This window comes from Accipiter gentilis, chromosome 5 (assembly GCF_929443795.1).
Source record: "Accipiter gentilis chromosome 5, bAccGen1.1, whole genome shotgun sequence".
In the NCBI taxonomy this organism is placed as follows: Eukaryota; Metazoa; Chordata; class Aves; order Accipitriformes; family Accipitridae; genus Astur; species Astur gentilis.
Window position 1 is genome coordinate 20,410,736 of NC_064884.1, and position 16,894 is coordinate 20,427,629.

The 16,894-nt window shown below is 41.6% G+C and overlaps 1 protein-coding gene across 1 annotated transcript in view; it reads left to right on the plus strand.

Annotated features, from left to right (window-relative positions):
* The window catches only part of WDPCP (WD repeat containing planar cell polarity effector), a 159,600-nt gene that overhangs the window by 135,435 nt on the left and 7,271 nt on the right, over window positions 1-16,894 (plus strand). Inside the window, exons 17-19 of the mRNA XM_049799747.1 lie at window positions 7,114-7,249; window positions 15,220-15,320; window positions 16,856-16,884. Coding sequence (XP_049655704.1) covers window positions 7,114-7,249; window positions 15,220-15,320; window positions 16,856-16,884 — 266 coding nt within the window. The remainder of the gene's footprint in view (window positions 1-7,113; window positions 7,250-15,219; window positions 15,321-16,855; window positions 16,885-16,894) is intronic.

Genomic DNA, 16,894 nt, shown 5'->3' on the forward strand with positions numbered 1-16,894 from the left:
CCTTGCTGTCCTCATGCCACTCTTGTACCCTACTGTAGCGTGGGATAACAATGCAGACCTCATTTGTAAAGGACTCTGACCTCAGCTGATTAAAAAAACGGCTGTCTGAAGACCAAGGTGGTCATCTTGTATAGCCAGGGTCCTTGTCAGAAAACCACCGGAAGGGCCTGGCACAGAGAGTGTTATATCAGAGAGACACATCACCACTTGTCCCATCCTCCATTTTGAGTAAAACTTCCTGGTCCAGTGGAAAAATGCGGCTTTCCTACCCCCAATCCACTGCATAGAAAACAGTAGCCCATGTAGACCTGAAACAGAGATTTTCTTTGGAAAAGAAAGCATCCTTCTAATGGTGTTTTCTCCCTGGGATTTAGGCAGGAGTTTCTAGTTGCAATCTCTCAGCCCTTATATACCTGGTGAAAACTGTGTTGACAACAAGTACAGTACCCCCTCCTGATGTGGACAGGAGCTGATGCTCCAGGGAAGGCAGAGTGACTGCCAGCCTTGCCCTGGTTTCCCACACCTCCTGGCCTGGAGGAGCAGCTTCCTTCTGCCTCTTTCTACCAAGGAATGAAAATACATCCACAGCTACACATTATTCTTCCAACCCAATATAGGAAGATGCACTTCTCATCCATTTCCCTGTGGAAAGCAACCCCTCAGCCATAGCTCACCTGTGGGCATCGTCTTCCATTGCATGAGATCTCCCAGGTGCTAAAAGATATCCCTTAACCATTTGTCCGAACTATTCCCTTTTGGAAAGTGTTTGGGATAAAGCTGTCCTGCAGAAGGCTTGTGTTTGCCTAGAGCATCTTTCTATGGACTTGGGGCTGGGAGTTTCCTTGAGCTCCTCTTTGAACTCCAAGCCTTCAGCATCCAAAACATTTAACCCTCAATTTCTTTCCTGCTTTATCAGTTTGGCCGGCTTCCAGCTGGCAGCATTTATTTGCAGGCTTCCTTTCTGCATCTTGTGTTTGCAGCTGTATTTCTCTTTCAATTAACCCCCTGAAATGGTTTTCTTCTCCCCTGAGCCTACCTGCCTCCAGTCTGGCCGGCAGATCTCCCTGCTCTGGATGCCTGGGGGGCGGCAGCTGGGAGCGGAGACGCTTGGTCCTTGGGCTGGAAGTGCCAAGCAGAGGGTGTGCCCAGTACACGGGCGTCATGAAGAACAGCTGAAGGAACACGCAAGCTCAGCAGCGCTTGCTTTGCCCGTTGTTGGTTAGGGCTTGCAATGCCAGAGGCACTTTTGCCTCTGTGGAGTCTCTAGAGCATCGCTTAAGAATAATCAGATCTTCCCTGAATGATTTCACTGAGATGCTCCGGAGCACGCACCCACATTTCCACTGCTGCAGCCTTTACCCCAAACAATGGGAATGTCTCTGCTCACCAGCAGCTTTTGCCCAGCTTTCCTTTAGAACAGGTATTTCTAGATAGTCACTTAAAATGAAAACAAAACACAAAAACCCAAAAACCCAAAAAACCAACAAAGACCTGGTCTAAAATACCACTTACCAAACAAAGAAAATGCCTAGTCACCAGGAATGTCCTCCCTCCTGTGCCTGCTGTAATTGCTGAGCAGTAGCAGCCTTAGGTTGCTCATCTTGTCTCTTGGCACTCCAGCTTGTTAACATGCATCAGCAACCGAGAGGAGAGCCACTTGCCTGCTGCCAAGATTATGAGGCAAACTTCACATAGTTTGGGAAACCCGATAAAATCTAGAGGTGCAATATCTCTATTGCTGGGACACTATTCAAGCCTTTGAAGTGAAAGAGCCTGGAATTGAAGCAAATCCTTGGTTATTCAGTCTCTCTCAGCTGTCAACCCTTACAGCTTGGTACTACCACATCTGGATCACCCTGTAAGACATGCCTTATTTTTTTTAAATTAAATAAGATTGGCACTGCTAGGGTAGTTCCTAAGGAACCTGATTGCTTAGCCTCCAGGGAGATATAAAATGAACTATTCATCCTATATAGTAGTTAGCTTAATTTTGTGTATGATTCTAGCAGAGCAAATGAGTAGTAGAGATTGAAATCTCAGCCGGAGCTAGTAAAGACTTGGCATTTCCATTTGCAGAAAGTTTTAAAGCCAGGTTTCACTGCAAGCTGCAGAAGACTGCTAAGTGAAATGTAACTGTCTATGCTACAAAAAAAAAAAAAAAAAAAAAAAAGAAAAAAAGAGTTGTTTATAAATGTTAACTACTTCTTTAGTCTTATCACATAAATTTATTTTAATTCTTAAATTTCCTGGCACACCCACTGAAACAGTTTTGCTGCTGCTAATATGCCTAGTATCCAACTAGTGAAATAATGACATGTTATCCTACCATTAATGGTTGCTTCTACTTAGTAGTGATTGAAGTGCCTTATCTTCTCAGGTATCTAATTGTTAAATTACAACACAAATGGGAGATATTCTGATTTACATACCTTTTCCAGCTCTCTCCACAGTAACAGCTATTCTCAATGAGTTTTAAAAGTACTATAAAAACAGTATTTTGACAGTTTATATTTGTCAAATGAAAACATGTCAGCACTGGTAATTAACAAAAAAACAAAAAAATAATCTAAAAATAAGAAGTCATGGAAAACTAGACCAAAAGAAGCAGAGGAGTTTAGAGTTATATTTTTACACACACACACACACATACACACACACACACACAAAAGCAAAGCTGTGTGGTTTCCCTGCAAGAATTTGTTGAAACTGAATGATTTTATTAGAATCTGTTTATTTAGAAAGACATTTTCAGGAAAACAATTGTAACCAGAAAAAAGAGCTGACCACACTCAAGTCAGCAATGGAAGTTCCCACTAGTATTGATACCAAAAGAATCTTACTCAGTCACTTTAGAAATACTTTCATGTAATTTGAGAAAACCCGGGGCAGAGTTAAGGTGGAGCAACTTGATAATGCATGAGATCATGCTCAATCTCACAGTCATTTGCCTTAAAAAAAAAACCAAACCAAAACAATACCCAAAAAAATAAAAAAAAATAATAATTGAAAAAAGTTAATGCATAATAAAAGGAGATATGAACTTATTCACACGGAAATAGCTATTCAGGTAAAAAAAAAAGAATTTGTTTAAATGCCTAAAAAAAAAAAAAAGATTGTTTGGGTTATTACTAAACTATACTGTTTTACAGCACTCGCTGTTCTTAACCATTTGCATTTCTTCACACCCTTGCTTTGTTTCTTTCAGAAAAACTACTGTTTACTTCATTTTTTAAAAAAAAAGCAGTATGTCTGAAGTCTGTGTGGTTCACTGGGAGTTCATTGGGATATATTTGCAACTCCTGAAGCAAAAAAATGGTATTTTATCTTTAGAAGGAGTTACATTTTTTTAACTTAGTGAATTTTTCAAAGATCAGCATGAAGAGTTCTGATTAAATGCTTGCTTCAGCGTTTTAAAGGCTTCTTGTGTCCCAGTTGCCTAAGGAGGTCGTACATTACGATTGCTCTGTAAACATCAGATTGTACAGAATTGGCTCTGCATACCATGCCAGGCACACAAAGAAGAAGTCAAATGGCTTATCTCTCAGTTATCAACTAGTTTATTTTTCATGCCCAAAAAAGGCTATATTTTTACAAGAGCAGCTGCTACTTTGTAAATAATTTAATGGCTTCTGTTAAGTAGAGCTGTCAATTTTGCAAACAATATTAAAAGAAGGTTTTCATTTTGCCACAGGATTGCACATTTTAAAATGCATTTTTATCCCTGAAAGTCCAGTGGACGATACTGGAGAATGGAAACAGCTTCTGATTTGCAAACACAGATCCAAAAGAGAATAGATATGGTTAAATAGTGACACATATATGAGCAGGGAAGGCATGAGAGCTAATCAGGTGCCTATGATGTTCAGAGAGCATCCTGTTTGTTAAAGAGTAGGAAAAATTTTAGTGGACTTGTAAAGAAACGTATTTGGCTATTTCAGACAGGCACTAGACATAGCAGTAGCGGCTATCAGCAAATTTTGGAAATGCAGAATGTGCATTGTACAGCTGTGTGTGGACAACATTATCCTAATATTTATCATGACAAATGGGATTTTGTAGATAAAGATTTTTGGCACAATATAATTCATATTATTTTATCTGATAAATGACTTCAATGATCAAAAAAACAATGTTAGCTGTGATACCAACTCTTAGGTTTTTAAAATTCAAATTCAGATTCACATCCCCAGCTTCTAACATGATAAGCAAATACTAGGTTAAAATTAAAACCAGCAAGAGTTTATTGTGCAATAACCCAAAGGAAGATCCCAGATTACCTGAATATGAAATCTTGGGTGCAACTTGTGATACCTCCAATGCTAGCACAAAGTCAAGTCTTTATTAAGCACCAAAGCCTAGCCAGAGCCCTCATCTAGATGTGAGGACCACCACCCTCTCCCAGCTCTATGGCATTGTTGCCAAAATCCTTCCCTTTATAATTAAATGTGGGATATGTTGCCTCTGATTTGGGAAGGGCTGTGTTGTTTAAACTGTGTTCCTTGTGCATTTGTTTTTCCTGCTGTAGCACTTCTCACAGGCAACACAGTCCAATGTCCCACAACAAAAACGTTTATTTCTTTACTCTAGAGCTCTTATCTGATGGTTTTGTGGCTTTAAACCACTCCTGGCATCTGATCCTATCTAATGTTCTTCTACAACACCGCAGCTGTATACCCAGACTAGAATAGGTTCAATCCTTGTAACTTGAGGTCAGTTTCAGATATTTAATTTAGATATGAAAGTGCAAAGAAAGCTTTTTGCACTCCCTTGGGTAAGAACCCCCCTGGTCCCCCAATATTGGCTACAAGTGTGCTTGCATATGACAGACTGCTCTGTTTTCCATTAGGTTCCTATGGATCAGTAGAATTATTTAACAAGGTGTAGCTTTGCTGCATCCACAGTGCAAAAATATCAAAGTCAACAGCCACAGTTATAATCGCTCATAGTGTTCATGTATTCGAAATATGCCACACGAGGACTGAATACATCCAGATTGTAGCCCACTCCACATTACAAAACTGCTAGGTCCCACCCAGAGAACATGTGTGAGTTACACTGAAGTGATTGACGTGAGAGGACTGTGATTTATTCAGGTCTGGTTGTCAACAGGTACGAGAAAATGCAAATTAATAGTATGATGGAAAGAGATCAAGACAAAGCTGACCCAATCCTATTCTGTTTCCTTTCTCAATAAACACTCCTCTCTGGGCATCTCTCAGGGTTTTACATTTTGAAATGCCACTGCTCCTTGGAGCTAAGTCAGCCTCAGGAGTGAGGTCTAAGGAGAAGCCATGATCATCATATATTGGTGAAAATTTGTAACTTTAGGTTACGTAGACCTTAGACATTACTGAGCAGGTGAAAAAAGAAAAAAGAGAAAAAAAGATTGATTACACCAGCTTGACCTCACACTGTAAGTCTTCGCTTTGAGATTTGGCAAACTAAAAGGTTAAACATTTCCCTCAAAAGCTAAGACCAAGTGAAGAGGGAAGGTCTTCAGGACCAAAGACTCCGTTCGCAGGTAGAAGCATGGCAGTGAGAGCTGTGTTCCCAAGCAGAGGCTGTCAAAGTTTGTCCCACAACAGGTGTGGTGGATTTTGCCTCCACACACATCAACAGGAATTTTGTTTAAGCCCTTTCCCAGAGTTCTTCATGCATATCAAAAGCAGTTTCTCCTGTGCCTTTGTGAGTTCTCCGTATTGCTCCCCTCCTTCTCTTGGCTGCTCGTTCTGCAACAGGCTCCAAGAAGAGATCTCCAGAGAAACCTACTTTACTTGCCCTTAAGTCACATTTCCTAAATGTAGAGCATTGCTTGAACACCTTTTTTCTCCCCTCCTTTTTTTTTTCTTTGGGTTTTTTATTCCAGGTAGAGGAGAAATTGTACAAGGGCCAGTTTAGCTCCATTATTTATTGTAATGTGGTGTGCATGCTTGGAGGTGTGTTGCCCCTGACTGAGTTGGTTGTTTTCAGCGATTCTCCATGCTTCTCCATGTGTGGCAAATGGCAACCCAGACGGAGAATATCAGTTACCTGAAAAAGCCAAACTGGTTGCCACACTTCACCCTCTCTCACACCGCAGATGCTAATAATATTTAGGTAGCATGAAGTGTAGAAATAGTCTGCAGCAATCTTAACAGCATTCGCTTTTTAGGACTCGGAGATTCAGAAATGCTTACAAGTAGATTTGCCCTCCTAAGCCGGTGAGCATTCTGGGTCTCTGGCCAAAATGTAAACTAGCAGTATGGCAACGCTCGCAAGAGCATTATATTCTTCGCACTGCCCATGGTGTTGCCATGGGTATCGTGCAGATTAGCTTATACAGGAGCCAGGAAGGCAGAGAACAAGGGGAGAAAAACAGGATTAAAAAAGAAAAAACGCAAAAGGTTCTTACAATTTTGAGAAAAATCTTTTAAAGTCTTTATCTGTAACAGGATTTTTTTTCCTTGATCCAAACTCTGCTAGCCTGGGGTTTGATTATATTTTTTATTTATTTATTTTAAGTCTCACACCTAGAATATGCAATTCCTACTCTATATTTTTTGGTGGCTCAGGTATTTTCAAACAATTTCCTTCCCCAAAGGGCTCAGACTGGAACTTGGGAATTGGAAGCCTCTCCTTCATCTACCTGAAGACTTCAGGTCTTGGTTGTGAACCAAAATATTTCGAAACAAAGCTAAGGAAGGTCTTTATTTTTAAAGGAAGGAGTTACACATACCCTTGTGTGGGAAGAGTCCAACTGGTCAGACTTGGATCCATATGGCAGCAGTGAAATACTCACACACAGCAGCCTTTGGCAGCCAGCTAGACCTCCTGTAGTTGACAATTTAGAGAAGGCATTTCCTCCTTGCTAACTAAAGCCAACACACACTCACTCACTCCCTTCCAAAAACACTTGGATGTGTTATTGTTGCTGGTTGTTAGCTACTTGGCCTCCTTTTCAAGGGGAAAAGTCAAGGGTGAAAGCTGTATAAGCATATGGTTTTCCATTCGACTTGATCCGTTACAAGAGAGGACACCCTTGTCCTTATTGACATCTAAGGCAAACAGTTGGCAACTTGTTTGCTACTTTGACATTAACTAAGCCTCATATCTTGTCTTGATTCATCTTAACAGAACTTCTGGGGCCGTTAGATGAAGAAGACTCATCTCACGAAGCTTTCATTGACCGAACTTCAGAACAGGGAGGAGAGCGTGACCTGCCTGCTCCTGGTCCAGCCATCGGACCATCAGAACAGAGCTGGTCCTGCAGGTGCGTGGCACAGGAAAGGGCACCTGGGCAACTTCTGTGTCTGTCAAAGACATTTTGTAAGGCCAAGGAAAATCCTGTATTTCCATAACAGAAAATGGAAGGGAAGGGAGAAAAAAATAACTAAAATACTTCTGAAATGTATGTTTGATATTCTGATCTTTCCTGACAACCTCAGTTGTCATCTGCATCGTGACTGTAAACACAATAAAACATTAAGACACGAAGCAGGAACTAAGTAAAACTTAGAAGCCAAAAGGACATGGCATGGACACAAAGCAATCTGCAGAAACATAGACAGTTTTTGAGCATTTAATATGCACTAGCACAACCATTTTCGAATTAAACCATTTGGGCAAATGCAGCCTTCCTTGATGAATGTGCAGAAGGGAGAAATACAGCAATGAAAATGCAGCAAATGAACAGTTACAGGTAGCAAACAGAACTTTTAAAAACCTAACATGATCTTTACAGATTTCTGTAAGCTCATCACTAGCCTGTAATCAAAATCCCTGGGATGATCTTTTGAGAGTGCCTTTCTTCCAAAGTTGATTAAAACCTGAAACTTACCTATTATGAGAGAAACAACAGGTCTGATGACTGGGGTTTTTTTCAATGCTTTTGTTGCTAGTGAAGCAGCACACCACCTTGCAACGGATGAAATTAGAATGAAACAGCTTCATTTATTTCTCTGATTTTTCTTCATGCATTCTTGATAGAAAAGAAACAATTGCTTGTTCCCAGTGAGTCTACAGATGCACTTATTTTTATTCTCTATGCCTACTGTATGTGGGAATATTTTTAGTAAATCTAGTGTGAGTACAACATTAAACTTTCACATTGACAAATCATCCCAACCATTTGTATATAACTATGCTGAACACTCTTCATGTGGGCAAGAAACACATTTCTTTCTCCTTCTGGACATCTGTATATTACCTAGTTTTCTGTCTTTCCTCACATAAAGAGATTGGGCTTTTGCAGTATTGATCTATTATACCAGCTGCACACCACTAGTGAAATATTTATTTTGTACATAGCCTACAACTTTTAGGATACAGAACACTGCCTAAAGCTTTCAGAGCTATCTGATGGATTTGGAGATGGGGCCTGCTTTTAAAAATACAGTGCATAATTATTCTGTCCTAACTTTCAGGATGGAGATAGCACTGTATTGATATGGCCAAACAATACAGACAGTAAGATCATGCTGGACACTATATTTACAGAGGACTTTCCAAGTGCTCAAGTAAAAGGAGCTCCTTCAACAGAGTGCTAGAGCAGAGACTAATCCCAATATGCCTCTGATCACAAGGTATAAACTCAGTATCCTCCCTTCAGCTCACCTTTTCCCTTTTGGAGGTTGATATGACTCACGTCTCTGGCAGTCCCACGTCTGCCTTCATCAGGCATCTTGGGAGAGAGACTGCAGAATTCAACTTTAGTCCTACTCCTGGGCTTCCTGCATCTGCCCAGATGGGCCACCAAAAGTTGCTGAGCCTTACGAGTGGCTCCTTGCAATCGCCAGAGCTGCGTAAACTGCTGGGATTTCCTGAGGCTTTTGTTTGCCTCTTGCCAGGTTGGTGAGTATAAAACAAGCTCCCCACCCGCATGATCAGCTCCTCCGTCTACTGACAGCCAGTGCTTGCAGTTGACCTCCTCCAAGAGAGGCTGGAGTTTTTGGTGGCCTCCTGCAGAGCTGTGGAAGAAAACTTCTCACAGCCCCCCATGGCTAGCCACAGCAGCTTGAAGCCTGCCAACATGAATTTGAGTTTTAAAGGCACTCCCTGTGACAACACCAGCTGGCTGGGAAGGTCACCTGCTGAGGCACAGGTGACTCCGACAACCTCTTCTCTGTGCTTAAAAAAACCCACAGATGGTTACAAGCACGTAACTGTGGCTTGCATTTTGCCTCCAGTTTCACAGAGTTTGTTTTCTACAATATGTCTGCTGCCAAGTCTGCATCAGACTTCTTCACGTGAAGATATTTGTATAAAGAAAGAAAGGGTTTCAGTGTTAGGAACCTACATAAACATGGACATTCTCAGTTCTGCAGTCGTAATGTTTCATCTCTGTGGCAAAGATACTCCAGCATTACTAGAGATTTGGCTGCCTAATCTGAGACATGAGCAGAGGACACAGTTTATAATGGATAGATGGTTATGCAACACATGAGGAAATTTCTTTAAAGCAATCCAACATGTGAACCCAAAATTCAATCATATTTGCTTTCTGCTGCCTCAGTGAATTCACTCAAAAAATGGCGACAACACCTTACTAAAACGCAGTGAAGTTTATGAAATTGCAGCTGTATAGTGCTTGCAGCTGAGTGTCTTAGTAGTGCACAGCAACATTGTTATTCTAACTGATTTCCACATCACAATTTCATATCTGACATTTCCACTGTCCACTTCTTCCCAGCCTCCAACGACTACCTGCAGTTTCAAAATCAATAATCAGGACATATTCTCTCTCCTGTAAAGGCCCTTTGTCATTCATTAGCTTGGTCATTTTTTGTTTCATTATTGACTTTCTCCATTTCTCATGCTGTTTAACAGTAGTCTTCAGTGTTTATGTATTCTGCTCACCAGTGAGATAAATGTACGTCTTGAATAATTTCCTATTTACTTCTGAAGTCTTTCCCCTCAAGAAAAACAGAAGAAAATTCCATTTTTGTAATAGATTTACTACTCTTCTTCTCTGTTCCTTAACCCCATGCACAATACAGCCTCCTGTCTTGGCCAAGTCACTTCAGCCATGCTTTATATGTATTACTATAGGCAACCTGTTGATTTATCTCCTCAGCATCATTTAAATCCTTGAGATACTGTCTCTGAGGACTTGATTGTAGTCTGGGGAACAAGGTTAGCCTTTAACTTTTGTTTGCTGCATCCCCTGCATGTTGGCATACCGTGACTTCCTACAGCAAATGCCCTTGCTGGTGGTATGACAAGAGTCGGCTCAGACCTGGGCTCTGGAGTGTTGCTCCAAGTTTAATGTGAGGGAATGTACTGCTGCTCTCTTTCTGACCTTCCAAATGCTCGCCAGTGCAGATGGTTCATTTCTGTTGTTATCTTGCACAAGTCCTCGCTGGGTCACAGACCTGAGCTGAAGCAAACTTGAAGTTGGATCTAACTGAGCACTTGAATCTGGTTCGAGAAGAGCATTGGGCCAGATCACCTCCAGAGCTCCCTTCTAACCTAAAATCAATCTGTTTTTTGCAAGTTGAGCATCAGTGTTCAGTGTCATTAATCTTGCAATAAAACTGCCATAATCTTATCTGTACAAGTTAATTGAAAGTCACACAAAGCCAGTAGCACCACTCGTGCACTTGGCCTGCGTGAATTCAAGTATTCCCAGGCTCTGCTGTCTTCTGGGTAGCAGTGGTTCCCTTAATCTTTGTAAGACACCATGACAGGACTTTGCAGATGGTCAGCAAGAGTATTCACGACTGCTCTTTCTTGTTTCCCAGAGTCTTTTGTTGTCTGCCTTGGCTTTACATCTTTGTACCAACTAGTCACACCAAACCCATGAAATCAATTAATCTACATATTACTGCATTTCTAACACTACCACCCCTGTCAGACCCAGATAATGTCCCAAATCTGCATCTCACCCAAGTTTCTGGAAGCTCATCCCCAGCATATACCCAGACTTCTTTCTTTCTTGTATTTCAACTTTGACAGAACCTTTGTTTTTGGGACAGCTGAGGCATATTTCATGAATTACACCTAGAAGCCCTGGGCAAGGGCCCTCTGAAGACTACCAGAAAACGTTTCTGTTTAACTTAATAAACCTTGTTACTGACGCCCTTCAGGGACCCTGACATCTGCATGTATGTAACAGAAGCCCAGTTTTCAGGCTGCATGATTAACAAATCACTTCAATTAACTCTTCACGTCATCATCTCCTTTGCCTAGAAACAAAAGCCATAGCCTCGGATGGAGACAGGGACAGAAAAGCTTGGAACCAAAGTAATCATTCATAAAATAGTCTCAGGGGTTTATTTCCTGGAGAACTTATTCTAGGCAAAGTCTGGCTTTTCTTCTTGGCTTGACAGTCAGAAAGCAGAGAACTTAGTTTGAAACTAAAATATGTTTTACAGACAGAGAAAATTGGCTTACCTCCATGACTTTTTATGAAAGTAGCAATAGTGTGGCTGTCAGAGAACTGCAGTCAACTTTCCAAACTATGCACACACATACACAGAGTAAGTTATGGGCAATAAAGATTTCAGGACAACACTCCAGACAGAGTCATTTTGTTTGCTGCATGATTTCTTTTACTCTAACATGAACAGGACAGTTAAATACCACCAACAGTGCACAGTCCAGTGCATAATTTTACAAGAGAAAGCTCTCATCTCTGGCTTACATTTGCTATTGGCTATTGCCATTCTCTCCTTCCAAGTGTCAGATATGTTATAATCTAGCAGTTCTTGTCCTCTCATTATTCTTGTTATCTATTTATGGAAATGTTTTGATCAGCATAACCTTTTTGCTGCCTGTAAATGAGGAAAATATTTTCAGAAAGTGTGGACGCTGTTGTTCAGAGGACCAAGGTAGCATACTGATCCTCTTGGCAATGTGTTAAGGGAACTGACTGGCTCCCTGTGGGACAGCTTTTTTCTGGATGAGTCAACTAGGGATTGCCTGTGACCCTGCCAGAGTTTGGCACATAAGAGTCAGCACAGAGCTGTGGCTGCACTCGCGCCTCTGCCATTGGCATTGGTAACTACAGTGTGGGTTTCCTCCTCAACAGTGTGTCATTCTTTTTTCTTACCATAATGCAGTGTGGGTTTAAATATCTTGCATTTGTTGTAGAGTCAGGATGTGTGTGAAGCTGGGTTGGAGGGTTTTTTTAGCTTATTATCCATTTAACTTGTCCCCATCCCCCAAACCAAAACTATTCCTATTTTAATTAGGATATCTCTTATTTTAATACCAGTGATTAGGATAGAAGGCAAAAGTATATGTCATCACAGTGATTTTTATCATAAAACTTTCCTCTTGCTTATGTACTTAAAAATACACACTTTTCTACTTCTCAGCAAGGCTTTTATTTAACCTCAGAAGCATGTATTTTGAATCTGTAGCATCACTGATCAAACCTCAGGAAGCGTTAAGAGAAAACTGCATGGCAGTGTTTCATATCTGTATATGTTGGTTATTAAATCAGTGTAAAGAGAGAATTAGAGTTATCCCACTGCTGTGTGTCACATAATAAAAAAAAAAACATTAAATGGATTTCCCACTCTTACTCCACTGTTTCATGCAATTAAACAAAATAAGCATTCATCACTATTACGGCACTTCTGTTTGTTCTTCCACCATCAATTATCTTTTTCAAAAGTCCTCTTTAACCAGGAAGCAAACCTGGTCTTAAAATAGCAGGAATATAGGCCGAGAAATACGGTCTGCCACAGGTCCAGGCATAATCCTACAAACTGCTCTATCTGTCCTAGCAATTTTCAGTTCCAAAGTAACTCTATTAAGAGGCATGCTGCAGGGATGTGGTTATGTGGTGTAGGAAATTCATCGCAGAAGTGGGATCTGGCAGCTCAGCAGTGCCAATCCTGCCCCGTTGCTGCAGCCTCCCTTCTTATTCTTTGCCATTGCTTAGCCCGGGTGAAGGCAACAGGAGCTTCATGTGCATCGAGAATGTGACAGTGGGCAAATATGTGTGGCTCTGTGCAAAGCTGCACTCTCAATTTCTACATCTGTAAAATGGACATAATATGTTACCAACTTCAAAGGGGTGTTGGGCGAATTAATTAGTCAGTGTGCGTATAGCACCTTGAAAATACAGAATTAACTCTTATTAGCCCATAAGTACTCAAGATGCATCGAGGTGTGTTCTATGGCCTCTTGATTCCAGACAAAGGTCCTCTTGATTAAATTAGATTGCTAACATATTAACACATTAACACACTTGAAGAAAGAAGAGTTTGAAAAAGCAATTTGGCTTCGTCACATGAGCAGCGTGTATACTTAATGGAAATTTTTCCAGCATTCACAAAACAAAGAAAAATCAATAAAATGTCTGCCAACTGTTCCACTGAAAACATTTTATAATCTATAGCGCCGAGAATCCCCAGCCAAGATAAACCAGTGTTGCTGACAGAAAATACTGACAATTATTTTACATTGATTCAACTTGGCCCAGCCCAGACTGACCTTGTTTATTCATTTCAGTCTCTTAATTCATATTAACTTGGCATCAAATTAGGACATGTGGCATGTGGGCTGAAGACCCATTTCTGTATCTTAGACTCAGATAAATGTAGTGCATTGAGTACTTCCAGTGCCTTGAGCTCTTAGGTAGATTTATATGCATTAGACAGAACTGGTTAAGTTCCTTTTATCCCCGCTGGGCTTTTCATGTCTGTTGACTGTAAAACTAGAAGCTCTGTAGAGGTAACATCTTCTTCTAAGCCTTTGGATATACATGAAATCCTCCCAGTACTGGTCAATTTTAAAGACACATCCAAAGAGGATGGAGGGTTTTAAGCTCTTTTAAAACATAAAAATAGAAGGGTTATGGCAATTTGGCAGCCAAAAAAGCAATTTGCAGGTCTCAGCAGAATCCGAGGCTGTGTGTAAGAAAGCTGATCAAGACACTACAGAGGAGATAATGGGGTCGAAGAGCAGAAGAATCCCTCCGTTTTTGCAGCCAGCATAATCTGGTCTCCAATGAAGTTTCTTAGTTTCTTTTGCTGAACCAATAAAGCTTAGCGTGATGGGAGAGTTGCATTACTGCAGCTTAAAAATGTCTCGGGAAAGCTGATGAGGAGAGTTGCTTTTAGTTGCTTTACAGATGCCCAGCTGCTTGCATAGCTATCGCCCAACTGGTAGTATGAAGACAAAGGTACAGAGAAAATCTGAGCTTTTTCTTTAATTATTTAGGTTCTTATCAGTAATAAAGGGCTTTTTATGCCTGGAATGTATTATTTGTATTATCAAAGCCAAGTAAGATTTCACACTGTGGCAGTTAACAAATTGGGTACTACGCAAAAAAGTTCACATTTTCATTCTCACAACTACACTGCTGTCATATCTGAAAGCCACCCTTGAGTAAAACACTACTTGAGTCAAACATGACTACATCCACAGAGGAGGAAAAGCCACCCAAGTGAGGACAATCCCCCCCAAAGGGGTTCCCAGTTGGCATGGCATAAGAGGTTTGGTTTATTTTCCCTGTTCGACTCATTCTTGCCAAAGGCAACGCTCCCTTAGACTTTGCTGGGCACTTGGCAGTTTGCATACGGCAGGACGAGCAGTGAGTCGGCAAGCCAGGATAGCACAAGATGACCTCGAGATTTCCAATTTCACTGCCTTGGGAATGGATTGCCTTGCCACACACCTACGTAAGCAGAGATTAATGATGAGTGAAGAAACTGACACTAGCAAAACCAAAAAAAAAAAAAGAAAAAAAATCGATCCATGCATTTTCCGTAACACATAGCTGGTGTTCTCCTCCCTGCAGCTCCTTCACAGCTTGGATTTCAGTGATGGAAGTGGTGTGGGAACAAGGTTTAACTGCAAAAATCACAGAAAATCAGCACTGCCTTTTGGGTCTGACATCCTCCTCTCCCGGCATCCGCCTGACCACCTCTATGCAGGGCTGCCACAGTGCCAAGCACCTGCTACATGTGTTGCACATCCCCAGCCTGTCCTGCTTAACAAAACTTTAATTGCACCAGAAAACACCAGCTTTACACTGCATCTTTGAATGACAAGATGGTGCTGGAGCAACCGCACAGCCAAATGAGTGATCCTAGTGACGCTCAGTCAACAAACGTACTGGCATCTGATAAAAAAGAGCTACAGTTTGTAGCCAGGGGATTACGCAGGCTGCTGTGTACTTGAAAAGATAGAAAACAAATGAAACAGCTTTGCTCTGCTATGCAGTGTCTCCCCAACTCTTCAGTCCTTGCTCCCTCCTCTCCTATCACTTCTGTTTTGTTTTCAAAGACCCACCAGCTGCAGACTGGCAAAGGACACCGAGCATAAGCCGGGAGTGGATCGTCACCCTGCCTCCCTAACAGGGAAACCCTTGTCCAGTAGTCACGAAGGTAAGTGAATGAGTCTCTCTTTCAAATATGCACAAGGGGATGAGGCTAGAAATAATGGTGATTGGTATCTTGAAAAAGAACCTGGATCTAGGAAGAAAACTAAGGCAGTGGCATTGCAGCATGAGCTTGGTTTGCATATACCTAGCAGGGAGAGGCATGAAGACTCGGCTACCAGCTCTCGCAAAGTAGAATAAATCAACTGATCATATGAATCTCCTTATCTTGCAGCGCTGTTCATCATTTAACTAAGACAGGCAAAGTGTTTATTAGTTTCGGTCATTGTTGCTCTGTTATTCGGTGTGCAATGGCAGCAGCAGAGCCTCACCAGTTACATGGCTTGTGAAGCAGCATTTTACACTACTTCTGCAGGGTGTTCTGGTGTAAATGGATGCGGCCATCTTCCTTCAGCAGTGTTTGGTATCTCCATGATAGAAGAGGCATAGTGCTGCAACAGTATAATAGAGGAGTAGTCTAGCATGAGAAAGTCATGGTTAAAGAGTCGTCCTGTAAAGTCAGCCAGGCAGGGATATGTAAGAGTATTTGCACAAGGGGTGAGACGAGGACTTTTATCTTCCGCCTTGTCCAGGTGTCCCATCTGACAGGTATGTAGGAATTGAGCCAGTTTCCAGGCACAGTGACACAGAAAGTTGAGGCGTAACTGTGGTTCCTATAGCCACAACTGAAATAGATAGTTTCAAACAAGCCAGCTATGGGTGCACTTCCATGTTACAGTGAAGCTGAACTAGCAGCTTGCCACCATCAAAACAAGAAGGTCCTGCTTCCCCCTCACCGCCGCCTTCTGCCCATGTTCATGGGTTCACACAGGGAGCCGCCAGCATATTAACCCAACCAAAAAAATTATTTGTTTTCTTTCCCATGGGCATTTGTCAATCCCCTGAACCAAACTGCTTTGCCTGGGGATCAGAGGACACAACAGACAACACGGAGTGAGGGGCAGAAGCACACTGCCTGCAGCAGGACTTCTTTTTGATGTTGGCAGCTGTTAATTCAGCTCAAGCTGTAACACGAAGCCTCATCCTCAAGCACCTCCAGCAGCAACCTGACAGCATACGGGCTACAAAACCCTCCTGAGACACAAGACGAGCACTCAGGCAGGTAGTAGTGAGTTCCACCACCCTGCAGCTACCCCGCTGCAGGTAGAGAGGTGTGCTGCAGCCACAGCTCTGTCACACCGTGTGCATCCCACGCCTGCAACAGTTCCCCACTGAACTGTGACAATGTGGGAACCCCGATCCATTGCTGGCCTTGTGTCTCCACAGGGCCCTATCTGCAAAAATCATGGTTGCTTTAACTTGGTGTAGTGTTTGAGGGAATACACATATTCCTACATGTATAGACTTGAATAAGCAATATATTAAATATTTTAATTCATGCATTGAATAACAGGATATAAAATAGCTGTGTCCCATCAAAAAAGTGAAAGAGTTACCTAATACCATACCATTGTTTGTTTGGGTTTTTCAGCAAGTTAAACGGAGTGTAAATAACATGGTGATCTTCTATTTTTTTTAAAGGAAATTTGAGAGCAGTTCCTTCAGAGCAGGTAACCCATT